The sequence below is a fragment of the Zingiber officinale genome, chromosome 1A, assembly GCF_018446385.1.
Source record: "Zingiber officinale cultivar Zhangliang chromosome 1A, Zo_v1.1, whole genome shotgun sequence".
NCBI lineage: Eukaryota > Viridiplantae > Streptophyta > Magnoliopsida > Zingiberales > Zingiberaceae > Zingiber > Zingiber officinale.
In genome coordinates this window covers 38,380,358-38,407,231 of record NC_055987.1, presented here as the reverse complement: position 1 = coordinate 38,407,231, position 26,874 = coordinate 38,380,358, and the positions used below count along the sequence as shown (strand labels likewise).

The following is a 26,874-nucleotide window of genomic DNA, read 5'->3' as shown; positions in this document are numbered from 1 at the left end:
AATATATTCCTAGTTCATTTCTTGTAGGTCGTCGTCTGCCACTTTTCACGCCGTCACCCGTCACCATCGATCGCCTGTCACCGGCGAGGGCGCCGCAGTCACAGTTGGCCACAGTAGCCAACTGTCACCAGTAAAAATCACAAGATATTTTTATTATTTTATAATAATATAAATTACATTATTTATAAAAAATAATAGACATCAAATAAAAAAATATAATTATCCTTTAATAAAAAATTAAATATATAACCTTTTTATTAAATATAATAATATCATATTAATTACATTATATATATTAAAAAAAATTAATTATATTACAAACTTAATTATATTACCCCGAATCATACCGCCTAAATGAGAAGAAAAGAAATCTACTAGAAAATGAAAGTGTTTCGGATTTTTACCAAAAAGGGCGGCTATATTTTCTTATCTACCCAAAGGAGCACTTTAATTTCAAAACTATCAAAAAGAGCACCAAAAATAATATTGTTCCCTTCCTACCCTTCTCGTCAACCTCCTAAATCCCTTCTCTCCAGTCGTTATTTTCCAATGCATCCCCTAGTGGACCTGATATGGGAAAATATCAGGTCCAGTGTGAGCCTGATATGGTCTAACATCAAGTTCACGTTAGGCATGATGTGAGAAAATATCAAACCCACGCTGAGCTTGATATGAGAAAATATCAGACATTTTTTAAATCTTGGAGAGAGAGGATGCATTGAAAAATGATGAAAAAAAATATTTAGGAGGTTGGTAAAAGGGATAAAAAAAAATTAACACTATTTTTTTATACCTTCTAATAATTTTAAAATTAGAATACCTTTTGGATAAACGAGAAGACATATCGGTAAAAAACCGAAAGTGTTTATAAGTTACAAGAGAGCGTATTCCATGAAGAATCTGCAACCAGAGGAGGACACGTGTTCAAAGAAGTACCTGGAGAATGTTATCGTTGATGTATAGAGAAGCGGGTGTTACACTAGTGTGTGGGTTTGATTTGGAAAAAAATGTCAGATCCTTTTTTATTCTGGAAAGAGGATGTATTGAAAAATGATAAGAAAGAGAGGGGATTTAAAAGGTTGTTGGGAGAGATAGAAAAAAAATAATACTATTTTTATACTATTGTTTTTTTGTTTTTAAAATTATAGTACTTTTTTAGATAAATAAAAAAACGTGGCTGCCCCGTTTTGATAAAAAATCGAAAGCGTTTTATAAGTTACAAGAGAAAGTATTCCATGGAGAATCTGCAACTAGAGGAGGACACGTGTTCAAAGAAGAACCGCTTTATCTTTGTTATCATGCTATTGGTTTTGAGTGGAGATAAGGAAAATATCTTTCCTTCGACCTAGACAGGCATGTATATTAGTTGTCAATATAAAAAATAAAATAAAATAATAAAAAATTATCTTTTTTTTAAAAAAAAATTATTTGCTTCTTTAGAAGAAAAGTTGTAATCAATATCACATGAGTGCAGAAACAAAGTAGCGACATGGCATTTCAATAATGTGATTATTAATTTTGCATATTCAACAGCGATGAATGATTCCTCTTCCATTTCATTTAATTCAACTTTCAAACAAGAATAATGCTCAAATTAAGAATACAAAATTACAGAACGTCTGAGATGCATTCTTCTTCCGTTCCATTTCACCGTGCCAAACATGAATTCTGCTCAAGTATAGCCTACAAATATTTGGAATGCATGTATAGTGGTTATAAGTATGCCTTGCATTAGAGATTCATAGAATATAACTTCAAATGTCCTGCTAACAGATTGACCAAACATCTCATCTACAATGTACTTTCCCCCCCAAAAAAGCAAAATTTAATTTACATCAAGACAGTGGAATGAATGAAAATTCCCTAGCTTAGAAATTCTTAGCATCTAATGTTTTATGGCCTCATCTCAAGTGGCCGAAGCAAATGCAGGTAAAGTGCGTTTCATCAACTCACAGTAACCTCCTAGTGAAATAAAAACACCAACCGAAAATAAAAAACAAGCAACTGGCAAAGAATGAGCAGGAAACAAAGTCGGTATCAGTCACAAGTATTGCAAACTGTGAAAGTTTATTGACTCCGAACCCTGAAGCCTTGCCATGGAGGATGGCTACCCTTTATATATATATATATATATATATATATATATTACTCTTTTCACTCGAGATACTCTTGAATAAACCTCGTAGAGCAGATAATTGGGCTGTGGCCAATGTAGCTTATGTTTGAATCCTTCAATAATTATTGGTCCAATTTATCTGTGTGCGTTGTGGCTGTTGATAAACACCAGCAGGGGAGCTCAGAATTTCAGCAGCCGCCCCAGCAACTGTGCGTGACTGCTGAAGCAAAGGATGAATGGAGCTAGCAACTGTCTGTGTAGGTGGGAAGACACCACTGAAGGAGCCAGGGCCAGCTTGTGTCGGTGGAAAGGTCATGGGTTGTCCCTGGGGAATGTTGTAAAAAGAGCTGGCCTGAAGGGAAGAAATCTCTCTTCCAATTGCAGGAATCCAGACAGATGGGCCTTCACTCTGCTTTCACAACAAAAGTAAAATGAATGATCAAAGATATATTCATGAGTGCATATTGAATGTAATCATGCACATAAAAAAGGAACATATCACCAGAATAGTTAATGTCTCACAAATACTACACAAGCTAACTTGTATATGTATCATCTATAATCAAAATAAAGGAAAATTAATGTTTGCCCCCAGGGCGTAGCCAAGTTGGCTACCCGGTGGTAGATTTGCCATCATACAGCAAGGGTGAATCATGGGAACCACGAAATACCCTCCCACCTTGTAGTCTACTCGGTACTTGATTTACCACCCTTCATTCAGCCATGGGGCCGGCCATGAGGCCGGCCGTGAGAGGTGATTAGGGTGAGCGTCATCACCTTTTGCCACCATATAATCAAAATAAAGGGTGAAAATATAATGATGACGAAACAGGTCTTCTCAAATATAGGCATCTTAGTCAATTTGTGTCAAGGAACCAATGGGGTTTCATCGTCTCAGATACATAGAAAAATCAACATGCATTTTTAGCAATGGTCAAAAGTTGAGTTTCTCAGGGAACCCTATTTAAGTCATGGTACTTGATGGAAGGATTACTGTGGACTTACAAGCCTAGAATTGAACTAACCACAGCAAACAAAGGTTGGTTCTAGGAATAAGTCCTTGTCAATCACTATGAAAATGATGTGTAAGGCTTCAAGAACAACCAAAATAATACTAGGTCGGATGAGATCAAAAGCCAGGCATAAAGAAAAACCATATATAAACCTAATCAAACTTACTTGCAATGCCCCGTAGTTAAAAATCAAGGTCATCATATTTGTCTTTGTGACATTCTTGACCCAAGACATAAAGATACTTGTCTTTGCGACATTATTGACCCAAGACATAAAAATACTTGTCTTTGCGACATTATTGACCCAGACATAAAGTTTGGCTTGCAAAATTTGAAGGGCGGGAATATAAGATAAGTTAATAAGAACAAATTACCATTTCTCACTTCATACAAACGTGTTCTATTAGAAATGTGATGAGCATTCTCACATCATTCCCACCTCAGATGCTTATATGAGCTTCGATATACCTTGACCACATACCAACAAAATACGCTGCTAATAGGTAAACCCACCTTAACAAGCTTAACTATATGTGAAGTTCCACATACATAAACATTTATCAACTACATCAAGCTTAACTATATGTGCCTGCTCTTCTAATGCTTCAAATAACAGAAGATTACAAATTCTTTTTACATTTTTTGATGGTCAAGAATCTACAATTCAGCAAGTCAAAATACAAAGGGGCCTGAAAAGATTAAAAAAAATCCATGTTGGACAAAGAAATTGATCCTATTAAAAGATATAAAAAATATATAATCATTTAAAGAAACACCGAGTAAATTGCCTTTTAACATTATACATTTTCTAAAATGTTTAATAAATTTGTGAATATCTGTTAACTACGGATTGCCTAATATATCTTTGAAGAAATTACATTTTCTGAAAGGCCTACATGATTTTCAAACGCATCACCAGATTGCTTCCATGATCTTACTTCCATGTGTTTCAACATAGAACATCCAATCATATCTTTGAGCTTAGGTAGAGTGGCAAAAACCAATAACTGAGATTAGAAGCTTAGATGAGAGCAATAGTAGAAAGATTCCCATTTGGCATTATGATGCAACACCTGATATAAACTTCTTTAAACTAATCCTGAACTGCAAGATTTACATTACATTATTCATAGTAGCAGCAGAATTAGGAACCTGGTTTGAACATATTACCAAAGCTCATAAAATCAAAATAATGAGCCTGTACAAAAGCGAAGAAGGTACCTGCTGTCCAGAGTTGTAGACACCATTATCCTTAAACTGGGATGATGTGCGATCCTCATTGGTAGTTGAGTTTCCAGTGCTACTAGCATGACCAGAATTATATCCAGGTTGGGTTGAGTTATATGTTCCATAAACAGCTGGTAATCCAATAATAGTTGGATTCACAGCGTTAGAACCAGGTTTGTACTGGGGAAGAGAGTACTTGACTGCAGCGGCAGGAGTTGCAGCTCCAGGGTTTGAGTACATGCTGCCTGTGGGAGGTTGATGAGGGAATGCAGTGCCACTCAAGAAATGGTGAACTTGTGGAGAGGCATAGAAAGGTGGGTAAATTTGACCGTAGGGAATGTAGCTGGGAGGGTAATGAGATATGTGGAATCCAGCAGGTTGATGGAATAAAGGAACTGGCTGTTGGGAAGCAGGAGAACCCAGCAAAGTGCCTGCAGCTTGAGTTCCAAGTGTTGAACCAACTGTCGATAGCACAGCTGAGTTGGTATTCTGGAACAGAGAAAAAATAGAGAATCAATCAGAATCCTTATCAGATGTAAATATTATCATTCTTATAATCTGAACAAGAAATATTTTGATAAACGTTCATACATCAATAATCAAGACAAAAAATGCCCCAGTGAGACAATATGAAACTATAACAAATGCACACATCAAACAAAGGAGAAAAAGGCAAAAAAATAAAAAAAATAAAACTTGGTTAACAACAATAAAAATAAGACAAAATTTATTTAAATATAAATGATTATATAATAGAAGATAGAGCATAATGGCGTAGAAGGATCCATATAGCCGACCCCACCTAGTGGGATAAAGCTTGGTTGTTGTTGTTGTAGTAGTAGTATCAATAATCAAGACAAAAAAAGTCTAGTTCTAGCCAATGCCCAATTCCAATTTTCATGATATGTAGGACCAGCACATAGAGTTTATTGTCCATCCTGAAATTGGGTGATTCACCTACCCATCCTCAGTTGGACCAGTAAAACTCAAACCTATCTGGTCATAGTCATGAAAAATGGATACCAACCGATCACTAAATGGAAACTCTACTAGCCTAAGACTGCCAACAAAATGGAATTACAAATAATGGGGTTGGACTCCACCTAGGTACTTTTGTGAAAATCAGATGATCCAACTGCATCCCATGAAACCAGGGTAACTTGTCAAGGACTGGCCAAAAGTCCAACATATGAGAAAACTTGGCTTTCGCTCAAAAACTCTAAAATTAACATAATTGTTGTAATTCACACACCATGTCATTGGACGAGTAGTAGTTTGGAAATATTTGTCATGCTTAACAATTTAATACTACAGCAGATTAATAACTTTTTAATGAGATTTGTTGTTCCTAATTGATTTATTATCTACATTTTAGAGAGGTTTGTCATGTTTGATAATTTTATGTTATCATATTTAAAATGCATGACAGTAATTCCTGTAGATTTGTTATATGTTAAATTTTAGTTGGATTACATGTGATGTTATGTCTTATTTAGTTTTATTATATGAATTAGAGGTTGGCACTTTAACTTTTGAATGCATGGGGAAAATTAATCCACATAGTTTGTACAGTCTGAGAGTTTCGCAGTACCAACCGATGAACTAGTAACCTAAATCTCAACTGAGCCAATCTCTGGTCCATTTGTTTTTACTATATAATGGACAGTGTGTATGGAGTCTTAAACACAGGCAGTAGAGAAAGAACATAAAGAATCAGTGGCTAACCTATCAACACAAACTGTTCATAAAAAGGGGAAAAGTTGTATCAACAAAGTTACCTAGAAACAATTGCTCATAGTAGAGTAACAAAAGTGACGCATGTAACATAGTTCAAAGGATATGGCCATTCTATTACCAGAAAATAGGTAGAAGTACAAACCTCAGGAGAAGTCTGTCCAGTATGAGCAGGCAGAACAGCAACATTCCCATTATACCTAGCAGATACTCCAGATGCAAAGAAAGGAGAGATTCGGCCATCAGCATCAGGTGTTGGACGATAAAACGAGGTGTAGTAACTAGCAGATGGATCATATGATTGCCGAACCTGCATTAGAAATCATCCGAGTAGGTTTACAAAAGTTTTAGAAAGACATATCTACCTATATGTGAAAAATTGAAGCAAATTGATGATTCTTAATTTCATCAGGAGTAAGAACGCTCATTTTGAACCAATTTTTGTATTTTAATCCAAATTCCAAAATAAGTTGATATAGTCCAAACTGATTGAAGTGTTCAAAAATCAGATAGCCTATTAAATTTTCTCTCTCCAACCAATTCTACTCCATATCATCAGAAAAGGAAACATAAATTTAGGAGCAAAAGACAGTTCTTTTAGAGGATGGAGAATAATCCTCAAGAGATTAAGATCAACAATCATTAGTTTTAAAAAAAAAAATAGAAATAGTTAGAAAACAAGGGATCAAATAACTAATACTTGCATAATTCCATCTAAAACCCAGACTTCTGCAATTGACTAAAGTGATTTAACTTTGAACATACTTATCTCTTCTCTCCTCTCTATTGAAGATATTTTGGTTTATTATCCCTGTGACAGAAGTTTCTAGTTTGTTCAAGGTTGGTTGTGATGCATGAGAAATAGGAATAAGCTCACCTTAAGTAAAGAACACTGATACATTCTTCAGTAAAAAATCAAGGATACTAGAAAAATACAACTACTCAACACAGTTTTAGCCAACCACTGAACATTTGCAGTTTTACTTGTCGTCAACTGAGCTCATAGAATATTATATTCATGATGAACCAAGCTTAAACCAGTCACAAGAAACAAAAAAAAAGTTATTAAGTGCCAAACACAACTGTGAGATCACCAACTAAGGCACACAATTACCTACATGCTGCATCAACATGACTCCTAGGAGCAACATGGACAGATCTTCACATTTAATTATAGCCTTATTCATTACTTGTTTTCCATTGTAATCTTGTTTCAAATATCTGTAGTCACTTGGCCAACAAAATATTTCATGTGGCCACTTGGGAACCTCTTGCCTTTATGTCACAAAGCCTTATGGAATGGAGATGGATGACCATGAGGTTTTGAGAAAACAATTGCTTTTGGTGAACTTGTAAAGAGCCTGAATGAACTATTAGAAGCAATATTCCCAAGACAGATTTACTTGGTGTATAAATATATTAGTCAGAACCAACATTCTCTTGGTTTGAGTCTTTCAAACAGCCAATGACATCCAGCACCAAGCAAGGCTATTCCCAACATGACACATAGGAGATGAATGACCGGCCAGTCCCAAGCTCGGATAAAGGAGGAGGATTGCGTTAGATTGCCAGTCAGCGTTAAAACTATGACAAATATTCAATGAATGGATCCATTAAACTATTGTGCTAATACTAGGTTGTTCCCCAGAAGGAACGCGTTGCAAGGTCCGACTGTAACGTCTCGACAAGGATCGCTACATCTCTAAAATTCAGATATAGTGTTAAATGTGCAAGAGTTCGCGTTACAGAGGATACTGTAACGTCTTAGCAAGGACCGCTACATCTCCATGAGAACTTGGGTGTAGTGTTAAATAGGCAAGAGTTCTCACACCATAAGTTGGATAAGAACAAATATGATAGGAAAACTAATAATCTAAGATTTGGAACATGAGACATAGGAACTCTTACTTGTAAATCAATGGAGGTAGTAAATATGATGATTAGGAGAAGAATTAGTATTTTGTGTGTACAAGAGATAAAATGGGTAGGCAAGAAGGCAGAGATGATAGAGAACTCGAGTTTTAAGTTATGGTAGACTGGAAAGACTAAAGCAATAAATGGAGTGGGTATTATTGTACATAGTTTGTTAAAGGATGAAGTTGTAGGAGAAGTTAGAAAAGGGGATAGAATTATAGCCCCTAAGATAATAGTAGCGAAAGAAACTATGAACATAATTAGCATATATGCACCACAGGATTAGATGAAACTACCAAATAAAGATTTTGTGATAACTTAGATGAAATATTACAAAATATTCCACCAAATGAAATAATTTTAATAGGAGGTGATCTAAATTGGCATGTCGAAGTAAAAAATGAGGAATATGAGAGGGTACATGGGAGTTATGGGTTTGAAACAAGAAATGAGGAAGGGAAAACTATATTAGATTTTTCGATAGCATATTATCTTATATTAACTAATACGTTTTTTTAATAAAAGAGAAAAACACTTAGTCACATTCAAAAATGGGAATAATAAATCGCAAATTGACTTTCTTATGGTTAGGAAGAAGGATAGAAATATTTGTAAAGATTGCAAAGTCATCTCTAAAGAAATCTTAACTATTCAATATAGGTTAGTAGTGTTGGATATACGCCTCAAACATAGTATTAAAAGAAAAAAGACAGCCGGGTGCATGAAGCTCCCGCTATGTGGGGTCTCGAAGAAGGATCCATTGTATGCAGCCTTATTGGGCTTTTTTGCAAGAGGCTATTCCAGGATTTGAACCCGTGACCTTTTGATCACAAAGCAATAACTTTACCGTTACGCTAAGGCTCCCCTTCTCAAACATAGTATCAATAAAAAAAAAATATATACGATTCTTAAAATTAAGTGGTGGAAGTTAAAGGATGAGAAGCAAAATATATTTAAGGAGAAGGTAGAATTACAAACATTAGGTGAAATATACGATGACTCTAATACAATATGAGATAAGATGGTATCAAAGTTGAAAATAGTAGCTAAGAGTGTACTCAATAAGTCAAAGGAACATGTACCACTAAGTAAGGAATCTTACTGGTGGAATGGGAAAGTACAAGAGAAAGTGAAGGAAAAACAAATAGCTTATAAGGAATTATATATTTCTAAGAATGAGAAAAACTTAAAAAAATATACAATAGCCAAGAAAGAAGTTAAGAAAATAGTGAATGAAGCATAAAATGAAACTTTTGAACGATTATATCAAAAATTGGATACAAAAAAAGGGGAAAGAGATATTTATAGAATAGCTAAGACGAGAGAAAGGAAAACAAGAGATCTTAGCCAAATAAAATGTATTAAATATGAATGTAATAGGGTATTAATAAACGATAGAGAAATAAAAGAACGGTGGAAGAAGTATTTTCATCAACTTTTTAATGAAAAACTTCAAAAATTTTAATTTTTATCGTAGAATTCAAACTTCAGAAATAAAACAGACTTTAAATGAGATACACAATGAAAAAGCCGTTGGACCATATAATATTCCGATAGAGGTATGGAAGTGCCTAGGGAAACAAGGTATTAAATGATTTACAAAATTATTTAACATGATATTGAAAACGAAAAAAATATATGATCAATGGAAGATAAGTACTCTAGTTCTCTTATATAAGAACTAGGAAGACGTACAAAATTGTGTAAACTATAGGGGTATTAAACTAATGAGTCATATTATAAAACTTTGGGAAAAAATAATAGAAAAAAGATTAAGGAAGAAGACCACAGTGACCGAAAATCAATTTGGGTTCATGCAAGGTTGACAACATAAGATATATATATCTTCTTAGACAAAAAGGACACTCGATGCACGGGGTCGAAGGATCCATTGTACGCAGCCTTACCCTGCTTTTTGCAAGAGGCTGTTTCCAGGATTCGAACTCGTGATCTTTTGGTCACATGGCAACAACTTTACTGTTGCACCAAGGCTCCCCTTCATACATCTTCTTAGACAATTAATTGAAAAATATTTGGAGCAAAAACAAAATCTACACATGGTATTTGACTTAGAAAAAACTTATGAAAGAGTCCCAAGAGAAATTATATGGAGAATTCTAGAAAAAAGAAGTGTTAGCGTAATATATATTAAACTAATTAAAGATATATACGAGGATGTAACAACTAAAGTAAAGACTTTAGGCGGAGTAACTGAAGCATTTCCAATAAAGATAGGGTTACATCAAGGATCAGTTTCTCTATCTTTTTATACTAATTATGGACGAACTCATTGCGCACATTCAAGACACAGTACCGTGGTGCATGTTATTTACAGATGATATTATTTGGATAGATGAAACACGTGAAGGAGTAAATGCTAAACTAGAATTTCGACGGGAAACACTAGAAGGGAAAGGTTTTAAGTTTAGTAGATTAAAGACAGAATATATGGAATTTAAGTTTAGCAATATTAGAAACAATGAGACAAATGTTAAGATAGGAAAGGACGAGTTGTCCGGAACCAAGAGATTTAAATATTTAGGATCATTTTTTGCAAAACGATGAAGGGATTGAGAGGGATGTCTTACATAGAATACAAGCAGGATGGTTGAAATGGAGAGGAGCATCGAGTGTTTTATGTGACCGTAAAATACCTCTTAAACTTAAAGGTAAGTTCTATAAAATTGCATTTAGACTTGCTATGTTATATGGAGCTGAATGTTAGGCTATGACTCGAGTACATGAGCAGAAGATGAGAGTTTCAGAGATGAGGATATTAAGGTGGATGTGTGGTCATACGAGGATGGACAAGATAAGAAATGAGGGTATTAGAGAGAAAGTCAGAGTTACATCTATTGAAGAAAAACTCTGAGAGACACGTTTAAGATGGTACGGACATGTACTTAGACGACCAATAAATGCTCCAGTTAGACAATGTGAAACTATGATAAACATGCATATCAAACGAGAAAGAGAAAGACTAAAAAAGACTTGATTAGCAACAATAAAACAAGATAAAATTTATTTAAATATAGATGATGATATAGTAAGAGATAAAACTCAATGGCGTAAAGGATTCATACAGTCGACCCCACCTATTGGGAAAAGGTTTGGTTGTTATTGTTGTTGAACTTTGTTGCAAATGGAGGAACTTGCAGCTAGGTGATTGCATATAAAGCAAGGGAGCCAACTTAAAGTAGACAATAATAAGATGGCAACCCTCCACATTCACAGAAATCATATGAAATCTAGGTTGGCCAACAAGAACATGACTCAATGAAATAACACTCAATTGCTCTTGGCTGTTGTTGCAAAGAAAGTTGTGAGATTCACGAAAGTATCCAAAAGATAGATTCTCATGAAAAGAAAGGGTAAACCAAGGTTCGAAATCAAGCCAATGTTTAGTCTTTGGCTAGAATGATATTGTTTCGATATCGTGACAATATTCCGATATATGGTGCCAATAGTAAATTGGAGGTGAAAAGAGAAGAGAGATGAAAAGGAAAAAGATAAAACAACTACAGTTCATCTTAACATTTGCTTTCCAAATGCTACAACTTTGACATAATATTATCTCAATTTTAGCATGCCAAAAGTTATTGAGTGTTACATGAAATGATACCAATCGACATTATTCACACAACTACATAGGCGACATTGTTGCAGTGCCAAGTAGTATCCAGTTTTGGTAATTTATCAAATAAACAAGTCTTAACAAAGATTCACATTTGCAAATTGAAGATACCAAGGATTTAGCCACTACCTAATTAGTTCCTTCGATGATCAATGCTACTGATTATATTCATACAATTGTCAAAAGAGAATAAGGTTCAATAAAACAACTTCCATCAAAACATACAGCTTAAGTGACCAATGTAAAGATTGCAGTTTGTCATCATACCAGTAAACTTGGGAGATGTGAGGTATCAAGTGCCTGGGGTTCTGAGGTTTCAACTGGTGCAAGTTGGCTCCCAAGCTGTAATACCAGTCCTTCAGGTGGGTAGGATGGTGCAGATTCAACAACAAAATTCTGAGGAACTTCTGGAGCCAAACTAATTTCTTGGTTGGGCTGGTTGTATTCTGCTGCAAGTGATGCACTATTGGAAACAACAATTTCCTTGATTAAATAACTATCAGGGGCATGTTCAGAGGATTGAGGGTGTTCAGGAAAGTCATCATCTTTGGTATCTGAGGATGTTTCATTGTTGCTGAATCATAGCAAGCAAAAAAATGTCAGGAGAGGCAAAGTTAGTAGCAATTGATATACCTAAGTCCTAACCAAGCCAAAAGGTATATTTTAATTGCAGAAGTATCACAAAAGTGTTTTGTTTGTAAACCCTTATTGTCAAGCAGTTGATAAAGCAAGGAACACATAATGACTTCTACCGTTGCAAGATCACCATCAAAAAGATATAATGATAATGTATTATTTTCAGTATTAAAGCTTCATCCTATGATGAATGGAAATTATGACATGTTAAATGGGCTTAGTTGATAACTCTATGAGTTCAATTTATCACATTAAAAAAAATGTGTTAGTGTCAAAATCAGCATTTCATGATTCAACACAAGCAAATGAGATATGACCTTAAAGAATGAGAACAACTCATATGCAGATGAAATTAGCAAAATAGTGCAACTAATTTATAGAACCTTAAAGAATGGTGCTCGATAGTTTCATCAATCTCATGATACGGTTCATAGTGTAGTTCCTCGACATCATCTCTGGAAGGGTCCTTGGAAACAAGCACATTCAACTGAAAATTGGCATCAAAACTTCCAAAACTCAAACCATGTCTTTGTGCCTCTGGAACCTGGAGATGGTCTGGAATAATCACATGCTTTATGTCAGATAGCTTCAGTTTCTCTACCTTCTCTTCTAGATTTACAGTGTCTTCTACTGAATCCACTGAATGAGAAGCTGGCAATGACTGGGAAACAGCTTCAGTCACTACTGTTACTTCAGGTGTATTGTTTGTCTCAGATGCCTTAGTAGGGTTCACAAGTACTGACTTTGGTTTCCACTCTTTGTTAGGATGAGATGCTGAGAAGAAAGTTAATCAGTTAATCTACTTTAGATTTTGCAAAGTTAAGTATTAAATTAGAACTCAAACATAAAATTCCATAATTGTCATGTGTCGCAAAAGATAATTCGGGTATGATGCTCAGACTAGATGAACCAAGAATTGCTCCATCTCACATATGTCAAATCTATTGCATGAGTAGCACTGTAAGTACAAATGTATACAATACAAAATTCCAAGGAATCTAAATATCTGAACAGATACTGGAATAATTGAAGCAAAAAAGGGTAAAATTTTCCTGAGTGAACATTGAGATAAAACAGGGATAAGCATAACTCCCAACAAATGGGAAGAAATATTTCATTGGTCATCCATACCAAATTTTCAAAAGATGTTATTAGAATTTGAAACAAAATAGTTAATTTAAAATTCTCATATTCAGGAAATGAAAAGAACTTGACATATTTTTATTGATTTATAAAAAACGTATGATAAAGTCTAGACAACTATTATGGTAGACTCTACACAACTACTATCATGAGATTTAGAGAAAAAAAGGAATATTTAATAATTTATGTGACTAAAGAAATTTGTAGTGTAATATTGTTATTAGTGTTAGAGCTATTGGAAATGTGAAAAAATAATTTTCCTATATTGTATGTTTACATCAAGCACTAACTCTAAGCCATACCAACTACATTGTAGATAGTCTCCTTAGTGTATGTTAGTTGCATATGATATTGTCTTAAATGATGAGAGGGACGAGACAATAATTAGATTGAATTTGAAGCTTGACTTGTGAAAATAAAATTAAAAAATAAAAGTTTCAAAGTGTGTTGAAGTTTCATTCTTTGACCGTTTCACTACATGGTTTAAAATTTTAAGCCGTATTAAAGTTTCAATTTATAATTGAAACAATACAGTTTCAATAACCTATGGTGTCATACCGATACAATTTTGGTACTTTTTAATATAAAATATATTAATTAAAAATTATTATTATAATATTTGATTACTATCCATACTTACTATTAGGTTAAACCAAGATTTAAAATTTCAACCCGTGCCGAGGTTTTGATCCTGGACCGAAACGATACGGTTTCGGTACTGTATCGTGCCGTGCCGATATAGTTTCAGTATTTTTTAAATATAAAATATATTAATTAAAAATAAAATATTTAACATAAATATTTAAAAAATAAACAATATAAAAAATAATCTTTTAAAAAAAGGAAAAGATATGAAAATAGATAAATAAATAAATAAATAATTTATTATAATTTTTAAATTAAAATAAATGAAAAATAAAATTAATAAGATAATTTTATTAGAATTTAATAAAGCCTATTTAGATTGTCTCCATCATAGCTAAGAGTTAATTAAAATAATTAATCTAAATTTAATTAAAAAAATCCAAAATTCGACACCACTCGCGAGCTTGCGCGACTTCGGTGCTGCCACGGGTTTGTGCGACCCCTCAGCCATGGCCACAGGAATCGCGTAACTACTTTGGCGCTATCGCGGTGGTCGTGTGACCCCTCTGCAGCAGCCAAGGGATGCGTGATGCTGCCGGGTTATGCGACCCCTCCACTGCGACCACGAGTTCGCGCAGCACATCGCAGCTGTTGTAGGTTTGGTGTCGGGGTCGTGCCGATGTCAATCGTCAGGCGGAACGAGATGTTTCACCCGTTTCGACCATCTTGGCACAGCACTTTAAACCATGGGTTAAACTAATATTTCAAAAAATTAGGAATGAGTACAAATTAATTTAGGATTAACTAAAATCTAGATATAATGATTAGGATAAGTAGGTTTAATTTAATTTATTTTAATCAATTTAAGGAGGGAATTTTTTCCTATGTATTGAACGAGGAAATTTTTTTCCTATGTATTTAAGGAGGAAAAGAATAAAAAAAATTAAAATCATGTGTTTAAGGATAAAAGAAATAAAATAAAATAAAATATGGAGAAAAAGAAAAAAGAATTAAAAGGAAAAGAATTAACCATTAAAAAATAATAAAAAATTAAAATTAAAAAAAAAAAACTCAACCTCGCATGAGGCCTATGTGCGGCCATGGGGGCTCACTCAAGATGTGCTGATGTCGGTGTCTTGCCAGTCAATGGACAAAATGATATGTTTCGCTCGTGGCGCCCAATATGACACAAAATTTCAAACCATGTCATATTGTATTATATCAATGTGGTTTTGATATATAATACATATCTATATTTCCACTATTGCATAATATAGATCTATAGATATACATTTCCATCGTTTCCATGATTAATAGTAAAATTGCAGTTGCAACCATGATTAAACAATTGTTGCCTCATCTTATCATCCTTGGAGAGCACGTAAAAGTCCTCTCCGACCACCTCTGGCCATCACCCACTAATGTGGTCTTCCGTAACTTACCACACACTTCACTACTCGTTGGATGTAAGGTATGAATTAGATTTAGGGTCTACCTCTCGTCCTCTCCTCTTGACCCCATGACTATTAGTATTAAGAATGATAAGCATTGGCTTTCAGTTTCTTTTGGAATGCATGATAGAATTCAAGAAAAAAATGAAGAAAGGTTCGAGCACTGGAAATTCGGTAAAAGATCCCATCAATCAGCCCCAAATTGGAAGGATCAATGAGAAATCTTTTCTTGGAATCAGTCAATCTTGGATGTGCAGATTGCAAAGAACAGGAACAAGTCATACTCCGATTTATCTTCAATTTCTTCCTCTTCTTTTTCCTTGCTCTTCCTTACCCTCCTTGTCTTCTTCATCTTCCTCCCCCTCATGACTGGTACCAAACAACACCAATTCATACATGCTGACAATCTCGAACTGATATAATTTCATTTCCGCCAGTGACAACAATAACAAGCATGGAAGCAAGATCTTATACTTGAGAGTTAAATTTACAAAAATTCTAGTGATGGAGCTAACAAAGGGCAGAAAATAAACATGGAGTACAATAGTTTTTGCCAGAATCACACGGTCAGAATGACTACATATATGAGTTAATCTACTAAAATTCTAGTGTATGCAGCAAACAAGGGTCAGATAATAAACACATGCCAGAATAGTTTTTACTAGAATCATTCAATCAGACTGACTACATAAACAAGGCAGCTAAAGAAAACGTTTTCAGGTCTACCTTTCTGAAAACCACTCAGATGTTGAAAGCGACTGCTGTAAGTAGATGACTGTCTACTGCCATTAGCCGCAGGGAAAGATGAAAATGTAACTTGGAATTTTTCAGAGGATACATTTGTTCCTGATCCGTGTGACTTGATCTGTAGCAAATCTCATGTCAGTACACACTTCAACCAATATTTGATCCTAATAAGTCGATTGCAGCCTAACTATTGCTTGTGTCAACATCAGAGCATGGAGTCCTGGTTACCTGTTTTATAGTTCCTGACTGAGCAGAGCTGTGTGTATCAATAGATGGTACCGCAACTGGCTTGTTTGAAGATAATTGGTCTATATCTCGTGCTAATTGCCTGGATGCAGAACCACCTTTTACACCTTTGGGAGGTAATCTCGAATTTGCAGTCTTAGTGTTTATAGCATCACGTGCTTCTTCCAACAGAATGCCATGAACACCAGATAAATGAGATAACTGAGATGACACAGAATGTTCTGCATTGCTGGGACCATTCGTGACACCAGAAACAGAGCTGAAAAGTTACAATTATTACAAAGAATATTCAAGGTCAAATATATTGCAATCATACTAGTCAAATCTTAAAAAAAGGAAAAAGAAGCGACATTAAGAAAAAAGGAAGAATTGCTCATTGAAATTGACGACGACGACGACAACAACCAAGTCTTATCCCACTAAGTGGACTCATTGAAATTGATGATATGCAACCTTTTTCTACTAATATGATGCAAAATAGCAAAAATTGAAGTACCAAAATTGCATTGAAATTGATAATATGCAATTTTCATAATTCAATTTTTGCTATTTTGCATCATATTAGTAGAAAAGGTTGCAGCTAAACATTCCAAAGCTTTTGATTTTTCTCTAACTATATATATTTTGACAACATCTTATCATTGTTATACAAATGAAAATTGTCCAACTGAAACATCCAGTTCACAAAGTAAATGCAAATGAAAAAGTGCAAAGGCTGTTCCAGTAAACTACCTAATTCTAGTATATGTTTTTCTAACTTTCAATAACTAAAACACATGAAACTCAGATACCATAATAGCAAACTCAGGATTGTGGTAGGGGATAAGCTCTCTATATGAATAAGGTTTCCCTCATTCTCATTAGTGTTAACCAGAGAATGACAAGCATCACTTCCTTAATAAAAAGTAGTTCACAGTTTTGACAGCTGAACTTACTACAAAATACAATAACGTACCTGCCACATTCCCAACTACCAACTAACTAAAGAAAGGCAAATCTCCAACATAAAGTGCAAAATTGTATTGCTGTAGCAATAATATCCAAATCTAATGGTAGACCAGATGATAGGTATTCACTTGCCCATGAAAACTAACCATCCAGAATGCTTTGATCCAATCTACAAATTCTACTCAAGTATGATTGAAAAGTGTCTTCAAGGAACCATTTCAATATATTAAATTGTATCTCCATCACTCAGTTTTCAGTTTCCATATATAAACAAGGGTTGAAACCGATCATACTAATTTAGTTGTCAAAAAGTAAAGACAGTCTACCAAATCATAATAATGGCCAAAAATTATCATTGTCTAAAAGGATAAACTAAGAAAGCTCAAACAGCTGACTTTACAACTGCAGCCTCTTATTTTTTAGTTTTCCCTTCATCATTATTAATGTTTCCAATATTTTTTTATGCCATTTCCTTAACCTTGAATTTTGAGCTATTGTACCAGCAAAATTAAGTAATGAACAATGAGCCAATGCCAAATATATTGTATTGCATATCACAAATATATATAGTCTGTGACAATGTGGCTTGATTGACTAAAGCATACATCTTAGCCTCCCAACTTTTATTAAGCTCCAAGAGCCTTTGTTCTTCGGTATAAGTACATCTTGGGTGGTCAATCATGTTTTGGCAACACACACTAATTCCAAAGACATCAAGCAATCTGAATATGTCATTCAATTATGTCAAAATAATGGAGAGTTGCATCAGTTTCAGATTTGATAAACTAATTACTAAAGGCAGTATAAAAAGGTAAAAACCCACCCAAATCATGTACCCAAGTTTCAAAATTACCAATTCATGTACCCAATATCCATTTTACCCCTCTTACTGTTCCAATTGATTGAAAGATTTACAAGTGTAGTAATCGATTAGTAAAACTATCAATCAATTGGGAATGATTATGTGGTCGTGTAACATTCCACCAATCAATTGGTGGAATTTAACTCGATCAGGAGTTGAAAAAATCACTGCTCTCAATATAACTTGTCAAATTGATGTTTAAGGGCATAGATATAATCAAGAGAACTAGACCAACACATAGGACATGTTTCATATCATTCCGAGCTCTCTAGATCTATCAACCAGTTTAGAACTTGACAAAACCGGCTAATGGACCTAGAGAACTCAGAATGACATGAAACCATGTTTTGTTTAGTTCTCCTGATTATATCCATGTCCTCAAACATCAATTTGACACACTATATTGAGAATAGTAAATTTTTTAACACAAAAACCGGCTGATAAATCTAGAGAGCTCAAAATGACATAGAAATATTTATTCCCTCAAACATATTGAGATACATCATATTGAGAGCAGTAATTTTCTAAACACGAATATGCCCGAAAAATCCAATTCGTGTTAAAAAAAAAATTTATTGCTCTCAATATGACATATGGAAATGATGTTTGAGAGCATGAATATAATTAGAAGAACTAGACGAACACATAGGACCTTCCATATCATTCCGAGCTCTCTAAGATCTATCAGTTGGTTTTGGCCAAAACTAGCTGATGGACCAAGAGAACTCCGAATGACATAGAACGAGATCTTATATGTTCGTCTAGTTCTCCTGATTAAATCAATGTCCTCAAACATCATTTTCATATGTCATACTGAGACCAACAATTTTTCAAACAATAATCGGATTTTTTAATTGATTGTAGAAATCGACTTCGTGGTTCAGTAATTTGTCGAATAAAAAAACAAAAAGGAGAACTCAAAGTGAAAAGATTACAGTATCTTTAAGGAAAACAACTCAGCATGAAGGGAAATAACAATATCTAACTAAGTTCTTCCATAATGAATTAGCTACATTAAGCTCGGAACAGATTCAGGTTTAATAAGTGAAAAACAAAAAAGAGAACTCAGTGTGTAAAAAACTACAGTATGTTTATGGAAAACAAGTCAGCATGAGGGAATAATAATATCTAATTAAGTTCTTCCATAATGAAAAACAAATGAATTAGCTACATTAAGCTCTGAATAGATCCAGATTTAATACGTAGAATGGAGGAATACTTTGAATGATGAATGAATGATAAACACAAGTTTAATACAGACACAATTAATCAGGTGTCCATCCTATGTAACGAAATAGAACATCTTATATTATTGTAGGTATCACTGCAGCCTACCTTAACAGAGAACTAATCTCCACACAAAAGAAGAAAAAAATCCTACATACCCTGATAGTGAAATTGCAGATTTATTGCCTGTATCAGGAGTGGTGGAGAATGATGTATTCGCTTTATTTGCACCTTGATTTAGCCCATTCTCCTTCCCTAATGTTGTATTTCTTCCAGCAGTGGCATCTTGTAAACAATGAAATTTCTGGGGTTAATATTCACTACCAGTTTCCAACAATAGCAATTGAATACAATACAATAGTCATACGTGTTTTAGGTATGTTTAAGTTGCCCTTAAAGGTTCCAACAAATGAATTCAATAAAGATCATTAGGGAAAGTCCGGAATAGCATTATGAAGAATATATGTACAAAAAGGAAACAGAAAGTAGAATTTGCAAAAAGGCAGGTATTGATAGCATATCTGAATTTATATTGGATACCTTATCAGGAAAGTTCATATTCATAGTGTAAGATTTCTTTATAAGTGGTATCAACCTGTCTGCCTAATATAAGTTAGACTCTGACTAAGTTAGCAAGACCTTCATATTTAAATGCAAGACACGTAGAGACAAGCAAGGCAAACAGAAATATAACAGCATAGAGTGTAAGTAGAACAACATTAAAAAAAAAATGAATTCATACCATTAGGCAACGAATGTGAATAGTTTGCTTGACCTCCCCTACCTCCTCGTCTGTGCACCCCAGTCCCCCACCTAAGCTCAGCAGGCTCCCTGGCACTCTGGTAATAATAGCAAAACAAGTCGATCATGAAAAATTCAACAAACGAGAATATGACATGCCAAAAAAAGTAGAATGCTCGATAATATGACAGACCACAAAGGATTACCTCCTTTCTCTTGTCGCGCTTGCGTTTAACCTCATGGAAGGTGTCTAACAAGGGAGAAAAAACAAGCTTGTTAGGATATAATAGAAAGACAAGGAAATTGATTAGACAGAATATTAAATGTAGGTACAGAAATATGCACTGACAATGAAATCAATTAGAAACCCATCCAACAAAGCCATGCAGCTATTCTAAAAAGTAAAGGACAAGAGACAATGCAAATAGGACCAATGTTTAAAATCTTCCATCGCATCAAAATGGCACAAAAAATATATCATTCTAGTGAATCATTGGAATCCGATATTGATTGGCATAAACAGTATAACTTGTGTCACATGCACCAATAGCATCATTCAACACCATCAGTCAGTATGCTTTGACACACGTCAAGATAATTTCAATAACCTTTATTATTATTTTTTGACTAGTTTCTCCAAAAATCTAATGTGATTTATTATCTAATTGTCATATTCATATTTTTAAAAGTAACGAAGAAGAATATTATGAGTAAATCATACATTGTGAAGAAAAAAGTCTGAGTGAACAAAATAGATCTGTAAACTTAATTTGAATTCATCTCAGCATAGTGTTACATATGTTGAAGCATATCGAATACTATATAGTACAATAAAACTTTACCTCCATTGACTATCTAATTAGTATATTCTTATTTTTACAAGTAAAATAAAAATATCTAAAAGGGCATTAAAGAAGTGAAATCCATTTAAATTAGTGTAAGCATGTCTTGGTGCATGCCAAATGCCAAATACCAAAACCATACAACATTGTTCCATTTTGATCAGGGATCAAAAACTCCAATGCATGACATACTCTAAACCTTGAATAAGTCTACTAGTGAAACCAGATACATTCCCTCTTTCATCCAAATAAATGAATCCGTAAATCAGCAAAGTGAGCAAGAGTAGATGATATGGGCGACGGACGCCATAGCAAGAGGAGAGAAAGCAATTACCCCATTATACAAATAAATGTTAATCAAAGCAATGATTTATGCCATTTTGGCCAGTTTTAGTGCAATGGAGGAAAAACAATCTAGCATCATTCAATAGCATTCTTGTCTCATTGAGGGGTCCAAACAAGTTGAACAGGATTAATAATGAAGCCAACACAAAACTAGTTAATGGATGAATAGTGTATTCGATTTTCTCAAAAACTAATTTTTATCTTAAAAAACAATGACTGGTCTGTCATAATAGGAACCACCAACTTAATGCAGCACCATAAATGTGCAAAACGAATACACAGAAGATATGGACAAAGCAAAGGAAAACGAAAAAAAAGAAAAAATTGTTAGAACTAGCTAATTAAATTCTCGAGTCTGGTGGCAGAGGCGTCAAAATCGCCGCAGAAAGTAGGGGAGGTGTAAAATTGATCGAACTTCAGCATACTCCACAGCACGACCGCTAAGACTCAATTCACACAGAAACAGAAATCCTAGCATTCCAAACGACCACATCCCGCACATGATCAAAATTTGAAACCATAGAATCGGAGGATGTGAGGGAGCAAACAAGTCAGCAATGAGAGGGAGGAGGGACAGGGGCGACCTTGGAGGAGGAGCTTCTGTGCTGTCTCGTTGGGATCCATGGAACATTCCTTGAGGGTTGCATAGACCTCCTCGTCGCTGTGGTTTCCGGCGATCTCCTTGATGTTCTGGATAGTCCGCCGGACCCCCGCGGGGATCGAAACCCTAGCACCTCCTCCGCTCATCTTGCGATCCAGGGGGGAGGGAGAGCAAGCGAGAGAGAGACAGAGACAGAGAGAGGAAACGGGGACGAGGAGGGTTTAGGGATAGAAGGAGAAGATGGGAGAAGGGGATTGCGAGCGATGAAGAGAAGAGGGAGAATTGAAAAAGAACTCTCGCCGCCCTTTTTTTTTTGGCCCTTTTATTTCCTTCTCCGATCTTTGGCGAGTTGCGGCAGCGAGTGCGAGTTGGGCAAATTAGTTTAAATTTGAGTTTTTAGGGAGCTACTTATAAATGTATCGTTGTCATAAAGTCAAGTCAGTTATTTTTAATTTAAGTTTATTATATATATATATATATATATAGTAAATTAATAGGCTGCGGATGAAGTGTCGCGGAATTTCTCCGTGATAATGTTTGATCAAGGCATCTCAATTGATTCAGTAGTTTTAACTTTTAGGGTGCGTTTGGTTCAAGTCATCATGTATAACCTTGGTTATGTGATTACCAGGTAATCACATAACCAAGGTTATAGGGAATAAAGCATAACCAAATGTTGTTTGGTTCAACTTAAGTCATGCAACAAAAACTTGTTTGTTTGAAGGTTTTAATGAATACCCTAGTTTAATATTTTACCGTATTACCCTCAGTTACAAAACCAACTATACATAATAATAATATTATTATTATTATTATTATTATTTATTTATTTTTTAATGTTTTTTTACTTTTCTTTTTCCTTGTATATTTTTTTACTTTTTTATGTGTTTTTTTATTTTTTAATGTTTTTATATTTTTATATTTATATTTTTTTATTTTTTTACATTTTTTAAATTTTAATTTTTATTTATTTAATTTTTTTAATTTTTAAAATTTTTATAATTTTTTTTTTAATTTTTAAATTTTTATAAATTTTTTAAATTTTTTAAAAAAAATTTAACATTTTTAAAATTTTTATTTTTTATTTTTACAATTTTTATTTTTTATTTTTCAAAATTATTTATTTTTTTAAAAAATAATTTTTTTAATTTTTTAAAACATTTTTTTATTTTTTTTTACATTTTTTAATATTTTTTTTACATTTTTTCTTTTTTTTTCATGTTTTTTCTTATCGGAGGGTATTTTTGGTAAAAAAAATTCGTTAACCCCGGAATCAACAAAAACCTTAGTTTTCTAAGGTTTTCTGATTCCGGGCTGCATGACCCTTTTGCTGACGTGTCGGGCATGGAACATTACTTGGGAATCATCGAATACCTAAACCAAACAAGGTTTTTGTTGATAACCTTGGATGGATAACCAAGGTTATCAAGAATAACCCCGAACCAAATGTACCCTTAGGTTAAGTGAATTAGATTTTATCTTTAGTGTTTAAGAGCTAAATTATAGTGTTTATGTTAAAAAAAATAAAAGTGTTTATGTTAAAAAAAATAAAACTAAAAGAAAATAAGGTGCTCACGAAATATATATTTAGGGTGTCTAATATTTTTTTTTTTTTAGTTATGGGATTAAGCTAATTAAATTTTACCTTTAGATTTATTTTTTTTAGTTCTGGGATTAAACCAATTAAATTTTACCTTTAGAATTTAGAGGTTGAGTTATAGAGTTCAAACTAAAAATAAAATAAAACTAAAAAATTTTACATGCTCATGGGGTATAAAATATATATTTAAGCTGAATAATGTAATCAATTTGTAATGTAATAAAATTTGTAATGTAATTAATATTATATTACTATATTTGGTGAAAAAGTTATATGTTAGGTATGTAATATTTGATTACATTCTTTTGTTTGGTATCTATTATTTTTATAATAAATGTAATTTATATTATTATAAATGATAAAAATATTCTGTGACCTCTGCCACCGCAGTGGTCGACGGTGACAAAGACTAGCGGTGTCGACGCTCGGAGGCAACGGCGATCACCGCAACATCGATGCATGAAATAAACTAAGGGTATATTTGGTATTTAAATTTTAGTTAAACATTAAATTTAGGATGTAATTGGATTATATAATGTTGCCCTTGATTATAAAATTTTATTCTTTTATAAAATTAGTTTTGCCGAAATCGGCTAATGCATGGGTTGATGGGCCTAAAGAATTCGGAATGATATAAAATCAATTCATATGTGTTCGTCAAGTTCTCCTGATTATAAAAATGTCCTTAAACTTCAATTTGACATGATATATTGAAAACAATGATTTTTTAAACCTAAAAATGTGTTTGAAAACTAATTCGTATTCAAAAAAGCATTGCTCTCACTATATTATGTCAAATTAATATTTAAGAACATGGTTATAATCAGGAGAACCAAAAGAACTTATAGCACTTCATTCCGAGCACTCTATATCCATTAATTTGACATAAGTTCACTTCATTCCAAGCACTCTATGGTTTAAAAAATCATTACTTTCAATATATCGGGTTAAATTGATATTTGAGATATTTTTTATAATCAGGAAAACTAAACGAACACATAAAAATTGATTTCATGTCATTCCAAGGTCTTTAGGTATATCAGTTGGTTTTTACCGAAATCGATTAATGGATGGATTTTTCAAAAATTGATTCGACTAGAAAAAAAAGTCTAATTGATTTCCAAACTGTTTGAAAAATCCAATAGAAATTGATTTGACTAATTTTTTTCCAATCGAATCGATTTTCAAAAAATCCATCCATCAGTCGATTTCGGTCAAAATTGTTGGTGCAATATTTCCTAGGTCAAGGTTGATCTGGTTGACTAAGCTTGAGATGGCTCAAGCTTGAATCTTGATGTTTGGGTTTCGATGTTTGACAATACATGGAGATTGCAGATACAATTGTTCATTTGGGGAGATTGTTGGTACAATTCTCCTCTGGTTAAGGTTGACCAGTTAGATGTGAAGAAGAGCTAGGTAGGTCAAGACTGACAGGATACTTGACTGAGAAGTCCTGGTGAGTGAAGCCAAGCAGTTGGAAAATCCTGGTGAGTGAAGCCAGGTGAAAGACCTAGTAAGTGAAGCTAGGCAGTATGAAAATCCTAGTGAGTGAAGCTAGGTAAAAGTCCTGGTGAGTGAAGTCAGGCAGATGGGAAGTCCTAGTGAGTGAAGCTAGGCAGAATGGAAAGACCTGGTGAGTGAAGCCAGACACATGAAAATCCAGGTGGGTCAAGGTTGACTGAATATCTGGTATTGAGAAGTCCAAGTAGGTCAAAGGATTGTCTGGATACTTTGTGAGGAAGTCCTAGCAAGTCGAGGGTGACCGGATGCTAGGAATGATGTCCCAACAGGTCATGGTTGACTGGATGTTGGTTTTAGGCACTTTGGACGTGATTTGGCAAGTCACAAGTGAGTCCAATCGATCAATCGATTGGTTGACTCATGCCCAATTGATCGGTTGATCGATTGGGCGAGTCCCGCGACAATTACTTCCTCCCAATCGATCGGTGAATCGATTGGGAAGGAATCGGCGTCGCATAGAATGCCTCCCAATCGATCACCCGATCGATTGAGAGCCTCTAATCGATCGAGTGATCGATTGAGAGACTAGAATCGCGCAAGGGTCAGTGAATCGATCGGGAAATCGATTCAAGCAAGTTCCAGAGAGCACAGAGGCGCTCTGGATCGATCCAAAAACTCCACAATCGATTGAGAGCAATTCAATCGATTGGGATCCGACCGTTGGTGTAGGTTATATCCGTTGGCAAGCGTTCTTCTCCGCATTGCTTCATTCCACAGCGCTGCGATTCTTCTCTGATCTTCACAGCGATTTCTCCACAGCTCACAGCCCATTCTTGGAGGCTCTTGGAAACAAGTGCTGGTGCACTTCCAAGGTTCAAGAGGCAAAAACACGCAAGAAGAAAGGCAAGCTAGGGTTTCTACCGTGTAAATCTTGTAAGGTTTGCTATTGTATCAGCTTGTATTTTGTTCTTCTCGTGTATCTTTGTGTGTGAGTCATGTACAGGCTTCTCCGCTTTTGGTAGTTACTGTAAAGGAGTATTTTTATAGTGGAGAGTGCATGTCGTGTGTGGATCATTAGATTAGTCACCTCTTCTTGAGGTGGATACCAAGTAAATCCTTCGTGTTAGCGTTGTATTTTTGTTTCTTGTATTTTCCGTTGCCTATCATCACCAAGAAGCAAGACGACGAGTGTCACGCCCCAGAGGAGTCCCTGTCCGAAGAAATTTCGGCAGCATCTCCCCTGTATGGCGGACAATCTGAATCTTCTACATAACACATATACCTCAGCCACAGGCGGCTGGAATTATAACAATAAATAAAAACAATCACCACGCAGTTTATATAGATAATCACAAACAATAGTACTCTGACTCGAGATCCACCATACTCAACTACACTCGTAAAGCTCAAATCCGACGAACTCACCTCTTCTGCCTTCCAGGCAGGCATGTAGTAGAATAAAATTCAAATCATACCAAAAGTCCATCAAACGGAAGGATTCCATACAATATCCATATGTAAAATCCAAAACAAGACTAAAACAAAGTCTGATAGAGAAAAGCTAAAATAAAATAACAACTCAAAAACCAGCAGATGGACTAGCACTACGTGCTGTGGGGACCAGCGACTGGAACTGCTCCGGACAGCCTCAACCTGAAAATATATCAACAATGGAGGCGGGGTGAGTCCAACACTCAGCAGGTACAACTGATATGCATAATAAAACAAATAACAGACAACACTAATCATGCGGTCTCACGAATACGAGAAGGATAAATGCAATCAAACAAAATCGGGAGAT

At 34.5% G+C, this 26,874-nt stretch overlaps 1 protein-coding gene across 1 annotated transcript; it reads right to left on the bottom strand.

Moving 5' to 3' along the window:
- Window positions 1–1,738: 1,738 nt before the first annotated feature.
- Window positions 1,739–22,348, bottom strand: LOC122023410 (GBF-interacting protein 1-like). Its single transcript, XM_042581504.1, has 11 exons — window positions 21,996–22,348; window positions 20,431–20,474; window positions 20,226–20,322; window positions 19,642–19,768; window positions 16,429–16,705; window positions 16,180–16,318; window positions 12,658–13,048; window positions 11,906–12,212; window positions 6,236–6,400; window positions 4,351–4,845; window positions 1,739–2,525 (listed from the first exon to the last, which is right to left on the bottom strand). Exons 1-11 carry the CDS (start codon window positions 22,156–22,158, stop codon window positions 2,232–2,234), a joined length of 2,499 nt encoding a protein of 832 aa, XP_042437438.1. The 5' UTR covers window positions 22,159–22,348; the 3' UTR covers window positions 1,739–2,231.
- Between the last annotated feature and the right edge of the window lie 4,526 nt (window positions 22,349–26,874).

Coding starts and splice junctions, on each gene's coding strand:
- LOC122023410 (XM_042581504.1), bottom strand. CDS start 22,158: ATGAGCGGAGGAGGTGCTAGGGTTTCGATCCCCGCGGGGGTCCGGCGG. Junction 20,323..20,430: donor AGCGCGACAAGAGAAAGGAG/GTAATCCTTTGT, acceptor TATTATTACCAG/AGTGCCAGGGAGCCTGCTGA. Junction 12,213..12,657: donor ATCGAGCACCATTCTTTAAG/GTTCTATAAATT, acceptor GCTATGATTCAG/CAACAATGAAACATCCTCAG.